A 20914-nucleotide genomic window follows, 5' to 3' on the forward strand; every position below is an offset into this window, starting at 1 on the left:
TTAGTTTTGTCAAATTTGAGTCAGTCGAGAAAGCGTCGACTCCAACGACTCTGATAGCAGGAGTCGGAGTCGACTCCAATAGAAACAGAATATCCAGTCTCTCTCTGGCCTCTCGTTGTCCTGACAACAGCCCACACAGGAACAGCAAGGAACCAGCTCAGTGCTGGAACCGTATCACTCATAACACCAGTTTCATAAACAGACAGGTTATAGCAATTACTGACACCCACTAGCACCTGCCCACCTACTCCTTTCATCTCACACGAAGAGGGGGGAGAGACACACACACACACAGAACTTATTCTATTCTGTCAACACTGAGATGAAATTCTATGGCGTTGTTCATAGAAACTATACGGTATAACAACATCCCTTTTATACAACAATGAGCTTTGAAGCCTGTGTGAATATTTCATAACATGTCATAACACTGGTTAGACATGTAGTCTGCAGACCTCCTAACCTCATTCTAAGAGTACATAAAACATGGGGAATATGAAGTGTTACCCCTTTAAGTATTCATGTCATGTTTTAAGACCAAATATAATGCACGACATACAAAAAAGACATAAGATATCTTCTAATCTTTGTATTAGTTCATATAAATTATATTTTTGTATGAGTTGTAATGTAAATCATATCAACTCAAACTTTATTTGTCACCGAATACAACAAGTGTAGACCTTACCGTGAAATGCCTACTTACAAACCCTTAACCAACAGTGCAGTTCAAGAAGAGTTAATAAAATATTTACCAAATAAACTAAAGTAAAAAATAATAAAAGTAACACAATAACATAAACAATAATGAGGCTACAGTTGAAGTCGGAAGTTTAAATACACCTTAGCCAAATACATTTAAACTCAGTTTTTCACAATTCCTGACATTTAATCCTAGTAAACATTCCCTGTCTTAGGTCAGTTAGGATCACCACTTTATTTTAAGAATGTGAAATTTCAGAATAATAGTAGAGAGAATTATTTATTTCAGCTTTTATTTCTTTCATCACATTCCCAGCGGGTCAGAAGTTTACATACTCTCAATTAGTATTTGGTAGCATTGCCTTTAAATTGTTGAACTTGGGTCAAACGTTTTGGGTAGCCTTCCACAAGCTTCCCACAATAAGTTGGGTGCATTTTGACCCATTCCTCCTGACAGAGCTGGTGTAACTGAGTCAGGCCTCCTTGCTTGCACATGCTTTTTCAGTTCTGCCAACAAATTCTTTATGGGATTGAGTTCAGGGCTTTGTGATGGCCACTCCAATACCTTGACTTTGTTGTCCTTAAGCCATTTTGCCACAACTTTGGAAGAATGCTTGGGGTCATTGTCCATTTGGAAGACCTATTTGCGACCAAGCTTTAACTTCCTGACTGATGTCTTGAGATGTTGCCTCAATATAAACACATAAGTTTCCTGCCTCATGATGCCATCTATTTTGTGAAGTGCACCAGTTCCTCCTGCAGCAAAGTACCCCCACAACGTGATGCTGCCACCCCCGGGCTTCACGGTTGGGATGGTGTTCTTCGGCTTGCAAGCCTCCCCCTTTTTCCTCCAAACATAACGACGGTCATTATGGCCAAACAGTTCCATTTTTGTTTCATCAGACCAGAGGACATTTCTCCAAAAAGTACAATCTTTGTCCCCATGTGCAGTTGCAAACCATAGTCTGGCTTTTTTATGGTGGTTTTGGAGCAGTGGCTTCTTCCTTGCTGAGCGGCCTTTCAGGTTATGTCGATATAGGACTCATTTTACTGTGGATATAGATACTTTTGTACCTGTTTCCTCCAGCATCTTTACAATGTCCTTTGCTGTTGTTCTGGGATTGATTTGCACTTTTCGCACCAAAGTACGTTCATCTTTAGGAGACAGAATGCGTCTCCTTCCTGAGCGGTATGACGGCTGCGTGGTCCAATGGGGTTTATACTTGCATACTATTGTTTGTACAGATGAACGTGGTACCTTCAGGTGTTTGGAAATTGCTCCCAAGGATAAACCAGGCTCGTGGAGGTCTACAATTATTTTTCTGATGTCTTGGCTGATTTCTTTTGATTTTCCCATGATGTCAAGCAAAGAGGCACTGAGTTTGAAGGTAGGCCTTGAAATACATCCACAGGTACACCTCCAATTGACTCAAATTATGTCAGCCTATCAGAAGCTTCTAAAGCCTTGACATCATTTTCAGGAATTTTCCAAGATGTTTAAAGGCACAGTCAACTTAGTGTATGTAAACTTCTGACCCACTGGAATTGTGATACAGTGAATTATAAGTGAAATAATCTGTCTGTAAACAGTTGTTGGGAAAGTTACTTGTGTCATGCACAAAGTAGATGTCCTAACCGACTTGCCAAAACTCTAGTTTGTTAACAAGAAATTTGTGGAGTGGTTAAAAAACTAGTTTTAATGACTCCAACCTAAGTGTATGTAATCTTCCGACTTCAACTGTATATACAGGGGTACAGGTACCGAGTAAATGTGCGGGGGTACAGGTTAGAGGTAATTTGTACATGTAGGTAGGGGTGAAGTGACTATGCATAGATAATAAACAGCAAGTAGCAGCAGTGTAGAAATCAAATGGGGGGGTCAATGTAAATGCAAATGGTGGGGTCAATGGGCTTTCCTCTGACACCACCTATTATATAGGTCTTGGATTGCAGGAAGTTTGGCCCCAGTGATGTACTAGGACGTACGCACTACCCTCTGTAGCGCCTTACGGTCAGATGCCGAGCATACCAGGCAGTAATGCAACCAGTCAGGATGCTCTCGAAGGTGCAGCTGTAGAACTATTTGAGGATTTGGGGAACCATGCTAAATCTTTTTAGTCTCCTGAGGGGGAAAAGGTATTGTCGTGCCCTCTTCACGACTGTCTTGGTGTGTTTGGACCATGATAGTTCGTTGGTGATGTGGACTCCAAGGAACTTGAAACTCTCGACCCGCTCCACTACAGCCCCATTGATGTTACAGGGGCCTGTTCGGCCCACCTTTCACTGTAGTCCACGATCAGCTCCTTTATCTTGCTCACATTGAGGGAGAGGTTGTTGTCCTGGCACCACACTGCCAGGTCTCTGACCTCCTCCCTATAGGCTGTCTCATTGTTGTCGGTGATCAGGCCCACCACTGTTGTGTCGTCAGCAAACTTAATGATGGTGTTGGGAGTCGTGTTTGGCCACGCAGTCGTGGGTGAACAGGGAGTACAGGAGGGGACTAAGTACACACCCCTGAGGGGCCCCAGTGTTGAGGATCAGCGTGGCAGACGTGTTGTTGCCTACCCTTACCACCTGGGGGCGGCCCGTCAGGAAGTCCAGGATCCAGTTGCAGAGGGAGGTGTTTAGTCTCAGGGTCTTTAGCTTAGTGAAGAGCTTCGTGGGCACTATGGTGTTGAACGCTGAGCTGTAGTCAATGAACAGCATTCTCACATAGGTGTTCTTTTTGTCCAGGTGGGAAAGGGCAGTGTGGAGTGCGATTGAGATTGCGTCATCTGTGGATCTGCTGGGGCGGTTTTTGAATTGGAGTGGGTCTAGGGTATCCGGGAGGATGCTGTTGATGTGAGCCATGACCAGCCTTTCAAAGCACTTCATGGCTACCGACGTGAGTGCTACGGGACGGTAATTTTTTATGTATGTATTAGTTGTAATGTAAACAATAGGTTTGTACTAGTTGTAATGTAAACCATAGGTTTGTACTAGTTGTAATGTAAACAATAGGTTTGAATTAGTTGTAATGTAAACAATAGGTTTGTACTAGTTGTAATGTAAACCATAGGTTTGTACTAGTTGTAATGGAAACAATAGGTTTGTACTAGTTGTAATGTAAACAATAGGTGTGTACTAGTTGTAATGTAAACCATAGGTTTGTACTAGTTGTAATGTAAACCATAGGTTTGTACTAGTTGTAATGTAAATAATATGTTCTGTGGGCCCCCAGGCTCTAAACTGGCCCATGGTTTATAAGAGCCACATTGAGGCATAATTGGTACTGCAGTAAGAGCACCAGACTGAGCCATTCACACACACACACACACACATCCCATTTCAGCGTCCCCCTTTAATCTTACAGTGACATCAATTATTCAGCGTGAGCAGGTTGGAGGGGAGGTGAGGGGTGAGGAGGGGGTGTGGTTTATGAGGAAAGGGGAGCATCATTCAAAGAAGCACCCCTACCCCAACCCATCCCATCCCAGCCCATCCCAGCCCACCCCATCCCACTCCCAGCCCACTCCCACCCCAACCCAGCCCACTCCCATCCCACTCCCACTCCCATCCCACTCCCACCCCCATCCCATCCCAGCCCACTCCCACCCCACCCCATCCCATCCCAGCCCACCCCACTCCCACTCCCAGCCCAGCCCAGCCCACTCCCACTCCCACCCCAACCCAGCCCACTCCCATCCCACTCCCACTCTCATCCCACTCCCACCCCCATCCCAGCCCACTCCCACCCCAGCCCAGCCCACTCCCACTCCCACCCCAACCCAGCCCACTCCCATCCCACTACCAATCCCATCCCACTCCCACCCCCACCCCAGCCCAGCCCACTCCCACCCCATCCCACTCCCACTCCCACCCCAGCCCACTCCAGCCCAGCCCACTCCCACTCCCACTCCCACTCCCACTCCCACCCCATCCCAGCCCACTCCCACTCCCACCCCATTGCAGCCCACTCCCACTCCCACCCCATCCTAGCCCACTCCCGAGGCAATGAATGGCAATTTGGAGGCAGCCAAAGATGTAAGAGGAAGAGGACAAAGAATCCTAAGGGAGTGATGTGTGACCTTAGCATGCTAGACAACACAGACACACATCTGCCCTGCAATACTTTGGTATTTTTACTATTACATTGTTACTGACTACTGCATTGTTGGGTTTAGGGCTTGCAAGAAAGGCATTTCACTGTACTTGTGCATGTAACATTATAACACTAAAAACACACACACCCTCACAGTTGCAGTTATAGTAGGCACAAGCTAAAAATACCTGATGCGTTTCTGAGAGGTTCTTCTTCATCGTCAAATCTGTGATCTTATTAAAAGATCCCAGTGGAAAGAGAGAGTAGCATCTCAAAATCAACTGAAATAAAAAACAAGCAGCCTCTTGTTTGTTATGCTTGCAACTGCTTAAACACATACAAACACACACAGACACACACACAGAGGAGAGAGGTCATTGATCAACCTAAGGAAACTAGGTCTCGCTGCATGAAGCCAAGAAACATGCACGCTCAACCTCAATGCCCTCCTCACACACACACAGCTCAAGAAAGTTATCTCGTCAACAAAGGGAAAGGGGGAAACCTAGTCAGTTGTACAACTGAATGCATTCAACTGAAATGTGTCTTCTGCATTTAACCCAAGCAGGGTGCAGTGTGATTGGTTAAAGAGTGAGGTCAGTGAGCAGCGCTTGGGGAGCGAGGGATGGATGGAGAAGAGCAGCACACACACACACACACACACACACACACACACACACACACACACACACACACACACACACACACACACACACACACACACACACACACACACACACACACACACACACACACACACACACACACACACACACACAAAGCATATAACAGAACCTCATGAAACACATAGCCACCGCAGGACAGAGAACCATTCCCTCCATACTACCATTGTACTGACCACTACAACAGGACAGAGAACCATTCCCTCCATACTACCATTGTACTGACCACTACAACAGGACAGAGAACCATTCCCTCCATACTACCATTGTACTGATCACTACAACAGGACAGAGAACCATTCCCTCCATACTACCATTGTACTGATCACTACAACAGGACAGAGAACCATTCCCTCCATACTACCATTGTACTGATCACTACAACAGGACAGAGAACCATTCCCTCCATACTACCATTGTACTGATCACTACAACAGGACAGAGAACCATTCCCTCCATACTACCATTGTACTGATCACTACAACAGGACAGAGAACCATTCCCTCCATACTACCATTGTACTGACCACTACAACAGGACAGAGAACCATTCCCTCCATACTACCATTGTACTGATCACTACAACAGGACAGAGAACCATTCTCTCCATACTACCATTGTACTGATCACTACAACAGGACAGAGAACCATTCCCTCCATACTACCATTGTACTGACCACTACAACAGGACAGAGAACCATTCCCTCCATACTACCATTGTACTGATCACTACAACAGGACAGAGAACCATTCCCTCCATACTACCATTGTACTGATCACTACAACAGGACAGAGAACCATTCCCTCCATACTACCATTGTACTGATCACTACAACAGGACAGAGAACCATTCCCTCCATACTACCATTGTACTGATCACTACAACAGGACAGAGAACCATTCCCTCCATACTACCATTGTACTGATCACTACAACAGGACAGAGAACCATTCCCTCCATACTACCATTGTACTGACCACTACAACAGGACAGAGAACCATTCCCTCCATACTACCATTGTACTGATCACTACAACAGGACAGAGAACCATTCCCTCCATACTACCATTGTACTGACCACTACAACAGGACAGAGAACCATTCTCTCCATACTACCATTGTACTGATCACTACAACAGGACAGAGAACCATTCCCTCCATACTACCATTGTACTGACCACTACAACAGGACAGAGAACCATTCCCTCCATACTACCATTGTACTGATCACTACAACAGGACAGAGAACCATTCCCTCCATACTACCATTGTACTGACCACTACAACAGGACAGAGAACCATTCCCTCCATACTACCATTGTACTGACCACTACAACAGGACAGAGAACCATTCCCTCCATACTACCATTGTACTGATCACTACAACAGGACAGAGAACCATTCTCTCCATACTACCATTGTACTGACCACTACAACAGGACAGAGAACCATTCCCTCCATACTACCATTGTACTGACCACTACAACAGGACAGAGAACCATTCCCTCCATACTACCATTGTACTGATCACTACAACAGGACAGAGAACCATTCTCTCCATACTACCATTGTACTGATCACTACAACAGGACAGAGAACCATTCCCTCCATACTACCATTGTACTGATCACTACAACAGGACAGAGAACCATTCCCTCCATACTACCATTGTACTGACCACTACAACAGGACAGAGAACCATTCCCTCCATACTACCATTGTACTGATCACTACAACAGGACAGAGAACCATTCCCTCCATACTACCATTGTACTGACCACTACAACAGGACAGAGAACCATTCCCTCCATACTACCATTGTACTGATCACTACAACAGGACAGAGAACCATTCCCTCCATACTACCATTGTACTGATCACTACAACAGGACAGAGAACCATTCCCTCCATACTACCATTGTACTGATCACTACAACAGGACAGAGAACCATTCCCTCCATACTACCATTGTACTGATCACTACAACAGGACAGAGAACCATTCCCTCCATACTACCATTGTACTGACCACTACAACAGGACAGAGAACCATTCCCTCCATACTACCATTGTACTGATCACTACAACAGGACAGAGAACCATTCCCTCCATACTACCATTGTACTGACCACTACAACAGGACAGAGAACCATTCCCTCCATACTACCATTGTACTGATCACTACAACAGGACAGAGAACCATTCCCTCCATACTACCATTGTACTGACCACTACAACAGGACAGAGAACCATTCCCTCCATACTACCATTGTACTGACCACTACAACAGGACAGAGAACCATTCCCTCCATACTACCATTGTACTGATCACTACAACAGGACAGAGAACCATTCCCTCCATACTACCATTGTACTGACCACTACAACAGGACAGAGAACCATTCCCTCCATACTACCATTGTACTGATCACTACAACAGGACAGAGAACCATTCCCTCCATACTACCATTGTACTGACCACTACAACAGGACAGAGAACCATTCCCTCCATACTACCATTGTACTGACCACTACAACAGGACAGAGAACCATTCCCTCCATACTACCATTGTACTGATCACTACAACAGGACAGAGAACCATTCCCTCCATACTACCATTGTACTGACCACTACAACAGGACAGAGAACCATTCCCTCCATACTACCATTGTACTGATCACTACAACAGGACAGAGAACCATTCCCTCCATACTACCATTGTACTGATCACTACAACAGGACAGAGAACCATTCCCTCCATACTACCATTGTACTGACCACTACAACAGGACAGAGAACCATTCCCTCCATACTACCATTGTACTGATCACTACAACAGGACAGAGAACCATTCCCTCCATACTACCATTGTACTGACCACTACAACAGGACAGAGAACCATTCCCTCCATACTACCATTGTACTGATCACTACAACAGGACAGAGAACCATTCCCTCCATACTACCATTGTACTGATCACTACAACAGGACAGAGAACCATTCCCTCCATACTACCATTGTACTGATCACTACAACAGGACAGAGAACCATTCCCTCCATACTACCATTGTACTGATCACTACAACAGGACAGAGAACCATTCCCTCCATACTACCATTGTACTGATCACTACAACAGGACAGAGAACCATTCCCTCCATACTACCATTGTACTGATCACTACAACAGGACAGAGAACCATTCCCTCCATACTACCATTGTACTGATCACTACAACAGGACAGAGAACCATTCCCTCCATACTACCATTGTACTGACCACTACAACAGGACAGAGAACCATTCCCTCCATACTACCATTGTACTGACCACTACAACAGGACAGAGAACCATTCCCTCCATACTACCATTGTACTGATCACTACAACAGGACAGAGAACCATTCCCTCCATACTACCATTGTACTGATCACTACAACAGGACAGAGAACCATTCCCTCCATACTACCATTGTACTGATCACTACAACAGGACAGAGAACCATTCCCTCCATACTACCATTGTACTGATCACTACAACAGGACAGAGAACCATTCCCTCCATACTACCATTGTACTGACCACTACAACAGGACAGAGAACCATTCCCTCCATACTACCATTGTACTGATCACTACAACAGGACAGAGAACCATTCCCTCCATACTACCATTGTACTGATCACTACAACAGGACAGAGAACCATTCCCTCCATACTACCATTGTACTGATCACTACAACAGGACAGAGAACCATTCCCTCCATACTACCATTGTACTGATCACTACAACAGGACAGAGAACCATTCCCTCCATACTACCATTGTACTGACCACTACAACAGGACAGAGAACCATTCCCTCCATACTACCATTGTACTGATCACTACAACAGGACAGAGAACCATTCCCTCCATACTACCATTGTACTGATCACTACAACAGGACAGAGAACCATTCCCTCCATACTACCATTGTACTGATCACTACAACAGGACAGAGAACCATTCCCTCCATACTACCATTGTACTGATCACTACAACAGGACAGAGAACCATTCCCTCCATACTACCATTGTACTGATCACTACAACAGGACAGAGAACCATTCCCTCCATACTACCATTGTACTGATCACTACAACAGGACAGAGAACCATTCCCTCCATACTACCATTGTACTGATCACTACAACAGGACAGAGAACCATTCCCTCCATACTACCATTGTACTGATCACTACAACAGGACAGAGAACCATTCCCTCCATACTACCATTGTACTGATCACTACAACAGGACAGAGAACCATTCCCTCCATACTACCATTGTACTGATCACTACAACAGGACAGAGAACCATTCCCTCCATACTACCATTGTACTGACCACTACAACAGGACAGAGAACCATTCCCTCCATACTACCATTGTACTGATCACTACAACAGGACAGAGAACCATTCCCTCCATACTACCATTGTACTGATCACTACAACAGGACAGAGAACCATTCCCTCCATACTACCATTGTACTGATCACTACAACAGGACAGAGAACCATTCCCTCCATACTACCATTGTACTGATCACTACAACAGGACAGAGAACCATTCCCTCCATACTACCATTGTACTGATCACTACAACAGGACAGAGAACCATTCCCTCCATACTACCATTGTACTGATCACTACAACAGGACAGAGAACCATTCCCTCCATACTACCATTGTACTGATCACTACAACAGGACAGAGAACCATTCCCTCCATACTACCATTGTACTGATCACTACAACAGGACAGAGAACCATTCCCTCCATACTACCATTGTACTGATCACTACAACAGGACAGAGAACCATTCCCTCCATACTACCATTGTACTGATCACTACAACAGGACAGAGAACCATTCCCTCCATACTACCATTGTACTGATCACTACAACAGGACAGAGAACCATTCCCTCCATACTACCATTGTACTGATCACTACAACAGGACAGAGAACCATTCTCTCCATACTACCATTGTACTGATCACTACAACAGGACAGAGAACCATTCCCTCCATACTACCATTGTACTGATCACTACAACAGGACAGAGAACCATTCCCTCCATACTACCATTGTACTGATCACTACAACAGGACAGAGAACCATTCCCTCCATACTACTATTGTACTGATCACTACAACAGGACAGGGGTTCAAATCTATATGCAGGCTTCCCAAACCATACAGACACACAGTTACAGCACAGACTCCATATGATGGATGACATCCAGCACCTCAGGTCACCAAACACAACATACGACAGAGACATGCCTGACCGTGTCACAACAATAGCTCTACATCCCACAGGGACACTGTGTCATGACACATGACGCTTCATGCATCATACAGTAACCCTACGAGTGGCAGCACTGTGCTGTTTGGATATTCCTGTGATGTCATCTCCATTTCTCTCAGTCTACTGTGTGTGAATGGCTCTGGGTGACAGGTGAAATAGATCCTCATACAGAGAGAGATGACTTCAGCTGTAATGACACGACAGAGTACAGACTCACTCTAATGATGCAGACTCACTTCTACACACAACTGCCTGCTTAGGTGAGCTTGTTTGATTTATTTCACCTTTATTTTGACATGGAGTCATGCTGAGACCAAGGTCTCTTTTTCAGAAGAACCCTGTGATTACAAAAATGATGCACATCAATACACTACAAAAAGCACAACAGAGATACAAAACACAATCATAGAAAACACACATTCTTCAGTAAAACAGATAGTCAATCAGCAGCCATCTGAATAGTCCTCGAGACACCAAAACATCACATTTAAAGAGTTTGGAAACTATTCCAAGAGTAAGGTGCAAAAAAACTTAAAGCGATTTACCAAACTCAGTGGCGATCGAAGGGATATCCCGAGTTAGCCCTCCCTGAGACCGGGTCTGGTAGCTCATACATCTGTAGGTTAACAATGACGCAAGGTACCGCGGAAGTTGTGTAAGGGGGCTTTATAAACTAAAATAGTGCAATGCACCGATCTACGAGACCTCAGAGGGCCAGCCTACTTTCATCAATGCACCGATCTACGAGACCTCAGAGGGCCAGCCTACTTTCATCAATGCATCGATCTACGAGACCTCAGAGGGCCAGCCTACTTTCATCAATGCATCGATCTACGAGACCTCAGAGGGCCAGCCTACTTTCATCAATGCACCAATCTACGAGACCTCAGAGGGCCAGCCTACTTTCATCAATGCATCGATCTACGAGACCTCAGAGGGCCAGCCTACTTTCATCAATGCATCGATCTACGAGACCTCAGAGGGCCAGCCTACTTTCATCAATGCATCGATCTACGAGACCTCAGAGGGCCAGCCTACTTTCATCAATGCATCGATCTACGAGACCTCAGAGGGCCAGCCTACTTTCATCAATGCACCGATCTACGAGACCTCAAAGAGGGCCAGCCTACTTTCATCAATGCATCGATCTACGAGACCTCAAAGAGGGCCAGCCTACTTTCTGATACAGAAAGCAGTGATGTGTACTGAACCTGTCACCCTGTGTCTTTGTGTCTGTAACACAGACACAGAGAGAGAGAGACAACTTCCCCTCATTAGTGAAAGACCATTGGACAGAAGAGTGTGAGGGCCAGATAGAGAGAGCTTGAGAGAAGGGAAGAGAGGGAGAGAGAGAAGTGGAAAGAGCTGACAGAGAAACAGTGAGAGGGAGTAAAAGTGAAAAAGGGAGGTCAAAGGTTATACTCACTGGTTCAGTTCAACATCCAAGATGAACTGCTCACCAAACGCGTCCACCTGGAAGCTTGCTTGGGCCACGTGGTTCCCCTGCGAATAAAAAAAAATCTGAAACGTTGTACAATCATCTCTATTCCATTGAGTGCTGAAAAAGCTTTTACAAAACAACGAACAATATACATACTGTACATGAACTTTAAGGAAAGGAAGACATTCTGAGAGACAGGGAACTGTAATGGAAGCTGAACTAGACCCAGACATTCTGAGAGATGGGAGTTGTAATGGAAGCTGAACTAGACCCAGACATTCTGAGAGACGGGAGCTGTGATGGAAGCTGAACTAGACCCAGACATTCTGAGAGACAGGGAACTGTAATGGAAGCTGAACTATACCCAGACATTTTGAGAGATGGGAGCTGTGATGGAAGCTGAACTAGACCCAGACATTCTGAGAGATGGGAGCTGTGATGGAAGCTGAACCAGACCCAGACATTATGAGAGATGGGAGCTGTGATGGAAGCTGAACCAGACCCAGACATTCTGAGAGACAGGGGAGCTGTGATGGAAGCTGAACTAGACCCAGACATTCTGAGAGATGGGAGCTGTGATGGAAGCTGAACCAGACCCAGACATTCTGAGAGACATCTGTGAAATTAACCATGCAAATCTGTGTAACTCACATCCTCCCACCTCCTCCTGTACTCACATCCTCCCCCCTCCCCCTGTACTCACACACACACACACACCCACCCACCCACGCTCCATGGGGGAAGGTCTAATAGATCCCTAGCTCTGGGCACATATGGCGCGTGGTCTATTACAGGCCCCAGGGGCAACGAGGACTTCCCACTATTGTTCCTGTGTAACTCTGAGGGAGTCCCCAGCTAGTCTAATACATATCTAACCCCTCCCCCAGGCATGGCCCACGGGCCTGAGTCAATACACACCGGACACTGCATTAAAACCAAGGGAGTGTGTGTGTGAGTATGAAATGCCCCAATCTTCACCCAAGAATGAACTTAGACCTCGGGGTCCCCTGTGGCCACAGACACTATTGTTACTATGTGTCTGTGTGTGTGTGTGTGTGTGTGTGTGTGTGTGTACGCACGCGCATATACCGGTACGCGAGTATGTGATTCCTTTTCAGGGCACAATTTAAAATCAAATTAAGCGAATTGAATCCACATGAAGTGGTACCAGTAATTGTGTTCTCCTGGACCAGATTTCCCAGTTTGACTGGGCCGAGCCGAGGCACCGAGATCAGCGACTCCTGTTTCATTGATTACCACATCATAGCAGGACCTAACTCCACTGATGGAGCTAGGGGCCTACCAGAGAGTGCTGTTATCCTACTACAACACAGACAGCCTTACACACACACACACACACACACACACACACACACACACACACACACACACACACACACACACACACACACACACACACACACACACACACACACACACACACACACTCCACTGATGGCTATGGGCCCATGACTATAAGTGCTTTTCTTCCACAGAAACGCTTAAACAGCACTCAGCTGAGCTCTTCTCAAAGCTCCTCTTTTAAAAATGTGTACAGTAGGTTACGCCTTTAACTGAAAATAGTAGACTCAATGCAAGTCTATAAACAGTTATTTTTGTGTGTCATACGTTTAAGAATGATTTGACAGGTTCCTTTCAGATGTTATGATACCGAGCTAAAAACAGTCGAAATCAGAGCAGAATCAGACAATAGGACGCTGAGAATGCAGGCTGTGTGACGAAGTGGCTGATTTGAGGTCAGTTTAAAACTCTCTCTGGGGATGACAGGAAACTCAACGACTGATCAGATCAAATGAAGATTCCATCATATCACTTTCTCTTTGTGGGGCAGTATAATTTCACCTGGAGACACCTGTTGCAGTTGTGCTGTAAATAGTGGCAAAAAGATGAGGCAGTGTTTCCCCCAAGAACTTTCTTTTAGGCTGCACAATAATCTTATTTTGAAGACAAATGAAGGCAAACCAGTTTATCAGTATCTGGCACACATGTTCCAGTCCCAAGTTAACAGTTCTAATGACGTACGCTCATGTTCCTTATTAGAGCTCAACATATAGAACACCAGTGAGGTCATATAAACAATGTTGAAGCCAATGACAGATGTGTCCAATTAGCTTGGTTATCATGGCTAGCCTGGTTCTCTCTCCCTTGGAGTGAGAGACAAAGGGTTAACACCTCCCCTGCCTGCCACAATCTGCAGCCCTTTACCTGACCCTGTGGGAGCCCCGTGCAGGCTAGCCTTTAGCCTAGCATAGCCTCTAGAACTATAAACCCATAATAGGTTAGCGTCCAGGGGCAGATTGGCCATTTGGCAAATGCCAGATAGTTTTCGTGCAATTTCTCCGTTATTCTAATCTATAATGAGCCTTTGGCTGATCAGTGGGCAATGGCCGGCCCCCCTACCAAGATGGGCCTGCCTGGTTTTCTGATAGGCTGAGCTGAGGTCATGTTAACTCACATTCAAAGTCAAACGCAGTATGAGCAAAGGGAACTGCTCCGACCTTGTCATTATACTAGTAAACAAACTGAAAGGGTGCATATAAACGGAGAAAGAGCACATTCTACATTGTCACCTCACTCAAAACGTCCTATTTTTGGGGCGACTAAAACCATAATTTGGTCAAACTATAAAGTGCATTATCCTCATGATTCCTGTAATGAAAGTGTCTGCCCTTGTGCCTGTGCTCTCGATGTCCCTCTGCTCAGGCTGAAATTTCAGGCGGTCTTTTCAAACAGCTCTTACACTAAAAGGGCACTATCATCATTTTCACAGTATTATTCCAACTGCATGTGTGGAAATATATATAAAACACAGACAAATCACATGTGTTGATTGCACTGGGACTTTAATATCAATTACACAACTAGATTATAGATAAAAGGAGGGAATAGTGGAATAAAATCTGATTACGTTTATAACGTGTACATTTCAGAGGTAGACAGCCTAATGATTGTATCTGAGTATCCAGACTGGGTCTCATATCAAACAGATAATTTAATAGCCAAAGCAACCACACAGACAGTGAACTGTAAAGGATGCCAACCAGATAGAGAGCAGACTCTCTTTAACCATCCAAGAAGCAGTGTGTCTCAGACATAGGGCCATGTGGGTTACAGGCGAATCCATTGTAAGGGCACAAACCAATCATTATTCAATAGATTCTGAAGATATTATGTCAGGTCTGCTCACCTTTATAATAATAAGAACCTCTCTTACTATATAACGAAAACAAAATATTTGACCCAATTAAACATGTATGGATGTTATAGGCCTATTTGTCTATTCATTCTAATGCATAGGCTTCATCCCCATGTGTTTCATGCATGGGCTCTTTTGCTGATCAGGCCTGAGACTGTCTTTTGTGTATGTATGTGCATAGAAAACCCCACAATACACCACCAGGCTATCTTTATTTTGCTCAATGAAAAGACACTGCCTACGCTTTTAAATGTGGCGAAAATGAATAGCCTATATTTCTGTACATAGACCACTAGTCAAAAGAACTAGCTTGTTATAGGTGAAAATATGATCTTGCCGAATTATCTGTGAAATGCGTAAAAAGGAGATGATTCAACAAAAACATAAACAACATGAGAATAGCGGGATGTCTCCAATAGCAACGTGTACCAAAGGCATTTGTCTCTCTGCACATAGCGGAGCTCCATCGCCACCGTCACCATAATAAATAACACCACCACTGTGTAGGCTACCTGTGTGGGGCTGGAACTGGCTCTAGTCCTGGTGCTGATGACATCGTGGGAGATTTGACTGTGGTTGTGCATGCTGTAGAGCAGACGGAGCGGGACCGTGTCCTCCTTCTCCGCGAACCTGCTCGCATCACGAACAGCCTTCGCCTGCGACAAGGCGTCTCCTGCACAGGGAGGAAACAGCGATGTTTAAGACTGCGATAGCCATCCTGGCGCAAAAAACACAGCTACAAGCGCCTATACCAAAACATAAATCAATGTGAAATAACACTGCAATGGTTTTGGAATATCTTTCATCAAATAGTTTTAATTAATAATAGACCGATTCCCTTTCATAAGGTTACATTAAATGCATATTTTAGAGGTTGTTTACGTTGGGGATTCAGGCTCCCTCTCTGGCAGCATAATAACATGGAATGTGGAACATGTTATTGGTGATGCTGTTGCCATTCGGATCTATTCCAATAAAATACATAGCAATATTTGTTGTCATAAATACATTACCATTTCGAGGCATATGATTGCTGGAATGAACGATGCACATCAGTCCATAGACGCACAAAAGGGAAATCCACCATCGCCGATACATCGTCATCAGTTCTTCTTCATCGAATGGACAGAAAGAGGGACAAAAAAAAAGCGATATCCTAAAGCGGATTTGAGCACCTCTCTCTTCGCTAGAGGAGGTTCGGGGTTGAGAAGCACAGATGAAAGCGCGCGCTGGTCGTCTGCTTAGCGCAGTCTCTTGTGCTGGTGGCCATCGGGGTGCTCTTGCTGCCCCTGCATTGAGACGCTCACGCTGCTGTTTCTACCGCTAGAACGCCAAGTGCATCTGAGCGCATCTGAGTCTCTATGGAACACAGAGCGGAGAGGGAGGAGAGGTAAGAGGAAGGGAGGAGAGGAGAGGGGACACATTAAAGCACATCAATATCCAGTAGCTCACTGCAGAAGCGCCTCATGCGTAAACATGCGAGGAGAACAGCGATTGCCGAGATGGGATGTCGGGAACTGTAGTGTGCACGCTCCATCTCCATACAGACCTAGACTACCTTCTGACCGCTTCTGCGCATAATCATAGAAGGGCACAATCACTGAAGGGCACGGTCAAGATAAACAAACTGTAATACTGCTATGTTGTGTAATAACAGCCCATCATGCTCTTTCTAGACTATATTCTCAGTTGCTGTATAATTAGCCCAACCCACAGCCAGATGACGCTATTATTCCTTTTACGTCATCTGCGTCCACCTGTAATGTGCCCAGCCGTCTATACACTGGTCTCCCCCTGCGACCGGCTCATACATAAAACATCCTCCGTTCAGGCTGCAAAGGCATCAGTTTCCTCCTAAAATCGGTTAAACTGCCCTTCGGTCTAAAAAAAAACGTGAAAATATAAGTACTATTTGAATAAAACACAATTTTTCCACTACCGTGCTAGAGTGGCTAATGCTACTTCCTGAAGTTGTGCATTGTGTTTTGCCATGGAAAAACTACTGTAAGCAGGTCCCCTACAAGCATGCACATACACCAGAAATCATCACAACTTGATCATGTATTAAACCCCTTTAGGCATATAGCGCATTTTAGGAGCAATCCAGAGGTAATAACATTCACAAGTGACATATTTGGTCCCCCAAATATGGGACTACAGTCCCTGGTTCGATACCAGGCTGTATCACATCCGGCCGTGATTGGGAGTCCCATAGGGTGGCGTACAATTGGCCCAGCGTCGTCCGGTTTGGCCGGGGTAGGCCGTCATTGTAAATAAGAATTTGTTCTTAACGGACTTACCTAGTTAAAAAAAGGTCCCCAAGAACACAGTGGCCTACATCATTCTTAAATGGAAGAAGTTTGGAACCACCAAGACTCTTCCTTGAGCTGGTCACCCGGCCAAACTGAGCAATCGGGGGAGAAGGGAGGGAGGGAGGTGACCAAGAACGTGATTGTTATGTTCTGTTAATTACTGATGTCCCCTTTAAGAATGGAGCATCCTTGGTCATGCGCAGTGTTGTTCTATGTTATTCTGGTACTAACTGATTCCAGTAAAATGTGAAGCTCCAGTACCATTTATTGTATTCAGAGTCTTTCTTATTATATAACTAAGTAATAAGAGCTAAGACACTACAATGGCGACGAGGATGATTACCTGCAGTGTGCATCACGAATGCAGATGGAGCTCGTAGGAAGAGAGGAAGATTTTGACCCTGTAGCACAACAGCTAGCAAGCAGTGACGACGAGGGGAGAGCTAACGAGAACGAGGCGGCAGATCAAAGACCCGTGGAGCCGGAGGTAAAGAGAATGGCTAGCATCGGGAAAATAGATGTGTTTGATGACACGCAAGAAAACTGGGCAACTTACATTGAACGACTAGAACAGTACTTCATTGCAAACGACATTGCTGATAACAAGAGAGTACCAGCGTTGTTGAGTTTAATTGGCCCAAAAACGTACAGTTTGCTAAGAGATCTGACTGCCCCTCTGAAGCCCTCAAATAAAACATTCACAGAGATTGTGGAGATATTGCAAAATCACCTATCACCTAAACCACTCCTCATCGCGGAACGTTTTCGTTTCCACAAGAGAGATCAGAATGAGGGTGAGGGTGTTAGTACATATGTAGCAGAGTTGAAGAAACTGTCTAAACATTGTCAGTTTGGAGAGAACCTAAATGACACATTAAGGGATAGATTTGTTTGTGGACTGAAACATGAACACATTAAAAAACGTTTGCTCACAGAATCAGATATCACGTTTGCAAAGGCTGTTGAAATTGCTGTGACTATGGAAATCGCGACGAAAGATGCATTTGAGTTGCAACGTAAAAGAAATACTGACGTATCACAAACTTCCCTGCACAAGTTTTCACGCAGCCGACAGCGCCCCCGTGTGGCCGAAAAATGCAACAGGTGTGACAGATGGTCACAGAGCAGAGGACTGCCGTTTCAAAGACGAAATTTGTCACAAATGCAGTAGAAGGGGGCACATTCAAAGAGCATGCAGAGCAAAATTCAGTCACAACAGGAAAACTGAGAAAATTAAAGGGTCTGTGAATGCACTAGCAGAGATTCAGATGAACGATTAATTGGTACAATGGAGTTAAACACAGTGACTTCTCCAAACAGTAGCATAATATGGGTGACACCAGATATCGAAGGCAAACCCCTCAAAATGGAGCTGGACACAGGATCTGCAGTGTCTATAATTTCCACTACTGTCTACAATGAGCACTTCAAGGCTATCAAGCTGAAGAACACAAATGTGTTGCTGAAGACCTACTCAGGAGAGAGATTGAGCCCAATGGGGGCGTTGCAGGTCAGAGTGAGTTATGGGGGGCAAACACAGCAGTTACAGCTGTATGTGGTGCCTGGAACTGGCCCCCCATTATTTGGCAGGGAATGGCTTTCAAAAATAAAGCTGAACTGGTGTGATTTGAAAATGCTCCACACGTTCCAGTCCAAAGAGAAAGACACAGACCAAACACTGGAACACTTGCGGAAGAAATACAACACAGTTTTCAGTGATCAGATGGGAACAGTAAAAGGCTTCACAGCAAAACTTGTATTGAGAGATGACGCAACCCCAAAATTCTGCAAAGCCAGATCTGTTCCATACTCCCTGAGACCAAAGGTGGAAGCGGAAATCGATCGCTTGCAGGATACAGGGATCCTGACGAAAGTGGACAGAAGCGAATGGGCCACACCCATAGTTCCTATTGTGAAGAAAGACGGGTCTGTTAGAATGTGTGGGGACTTCAAGGTAACGGTGAATTCGATGTTGCATGTGGACCAATACCCCCTGCCACGTCTGGAGGACATCTTTGCTGCACTAGCTGGTGGGAAACACTTCAGTAAAATCGATCTGAAACAGGCTTACCTGCAGCTACCGGTTGAAGAGAGCTCCAAACAGTACCTGACAATAAACACACACAAAGGTCTATACAGGTATAACCGCCTGGTTTTTGGCATCGCATCGGCCCCAGCCATTTGGCAACGAACTATTGACCAGATTTTGCAAGGAATCCCAGGAACCCAGTGTATACTGGATGACATGATCATAACAGGACGCACCGACAAAGAACACCTGGCTAACCTGGAAGAGGTCCTGAAAAGACTGAAAGAGTATGGTCTACAGGCAAACTTACAGAAGTGTGAGTTCTTCAAAGACAAGATTGTCTTCTGTGGACATGAAATTGACCGCAATGGATTGCACAAAACACAGGACAAAATCGAGGCAGTGGTACAGGCACCACGACCACAAAATATCACAGAAGTGAGATCTTTTGCGGGACTGATCAATTACTACAGAAGATTCCTCCCAAACCTTTCAGCAGTACTCCATCCTCTAAATCAGCTCCTGGAAAAGAATAGGACATGGCGGTGGACAGAACAGTGTGAAAATGCATTTCTTGAGGCAAAACGGCTCATCACATCTGAACAGGTCCTGATGCATTACGACCCTGAACTGCCAGTGAAGTTGGCTTGTGACGCGTCCCCTTATGGCTTAGGGGCCGTCCTTTCACACACACTGAAAGATGGGTCAGAGAGGCCAGTTGCATTCGCGTCACGAACATTGAATGATGCAGAGAAAAACTACTCACAAATTGACAAAGAAGCACTGGCGCTAGTGTGGGGCGTCAAGAAATTCCACGCATACCTATATGGCAAGCGTTTCACGCTGGTTACGGATCACCAGCCGTTGCTTTCCATTTTCAGTCCAAAGAAAGGCATTCCGGCAATGACAGCAGCCAGGTTCCAGCGATACGCCTTGTTCCTCGCCAGTCATATGTATGACATTGAGTTTAAGCCGTCGTCCCTCCACACAAATGCAGATGGATTATCCAGACTGCCGTGTACAAGAGAAAGACAAAGGAGTGTGGATGCAGTGGACATTTTCCATACCGCTCAGCTCGAGGCACTACCGGTCACAAGCACAGTTATCAAA

At 45.2% G+C, this 20914-nt stretch overlaps 1 protein-coding gene across 4 annotated transcripts in view; it reads right to left on the reverse strand.

The window, feature by feature from the left end:
* The window catches only part of LOC139572738 (disintegrin and metalloproteinase domain-containing protein 22-like), a 131420-nt gene extending 113215 nt beyond the window's left edge, over positions 1–18205 (reverse strand). Inside the window, exons 1-5 of one of the 4 annotated variants that reach the window (XM_071395468.1) lie at positions 18119–18205; positions 17764–17867; positions 16477–16822; positions 15976–16136; positions 12232–12308 (exon numbers count right to left, since the gene is read on the reverse strand). In XM_071395468.1, coding sequence (XP_071251569.1) covers positions 12232–12308; positions 15976–16136; positions 16477–16567 — 329 coding nt within the window. In that variant the 5' untranslated portion in view covers positions 16568–16822; positions 17764–17867; positions 18119–18205. Of the gene's footprint in view, positions 1–12231; positions 12309–15975; positions 16137–16476; positions 17141–17763; positions 17868–18118 lie in introns of those variants that run through there. The other 3 variants (XM_071395469.1, XM_071395467.1, XM_071395470.1) reach the window with 3 other exon arrangements.
* Between the last annotated feature and the right edge of the window lie 2709 nt (positions 18206–20914).

Source organism: Salvelinus alpinus, chromosome 4, assembly GCF_045679555.1.
Source record: "Salvelinus alpinus chromosome 4, SLU_Salpinus.1, whole genome shotgun sequence".
NCBI classification, from domain to species: domain Eukaryota; kingdom Metazoa; phylum Chordata; class Actinopteri; order Salmoniformes; family Salmonidae; genus Salvelinus; species Salvelinus alpinus.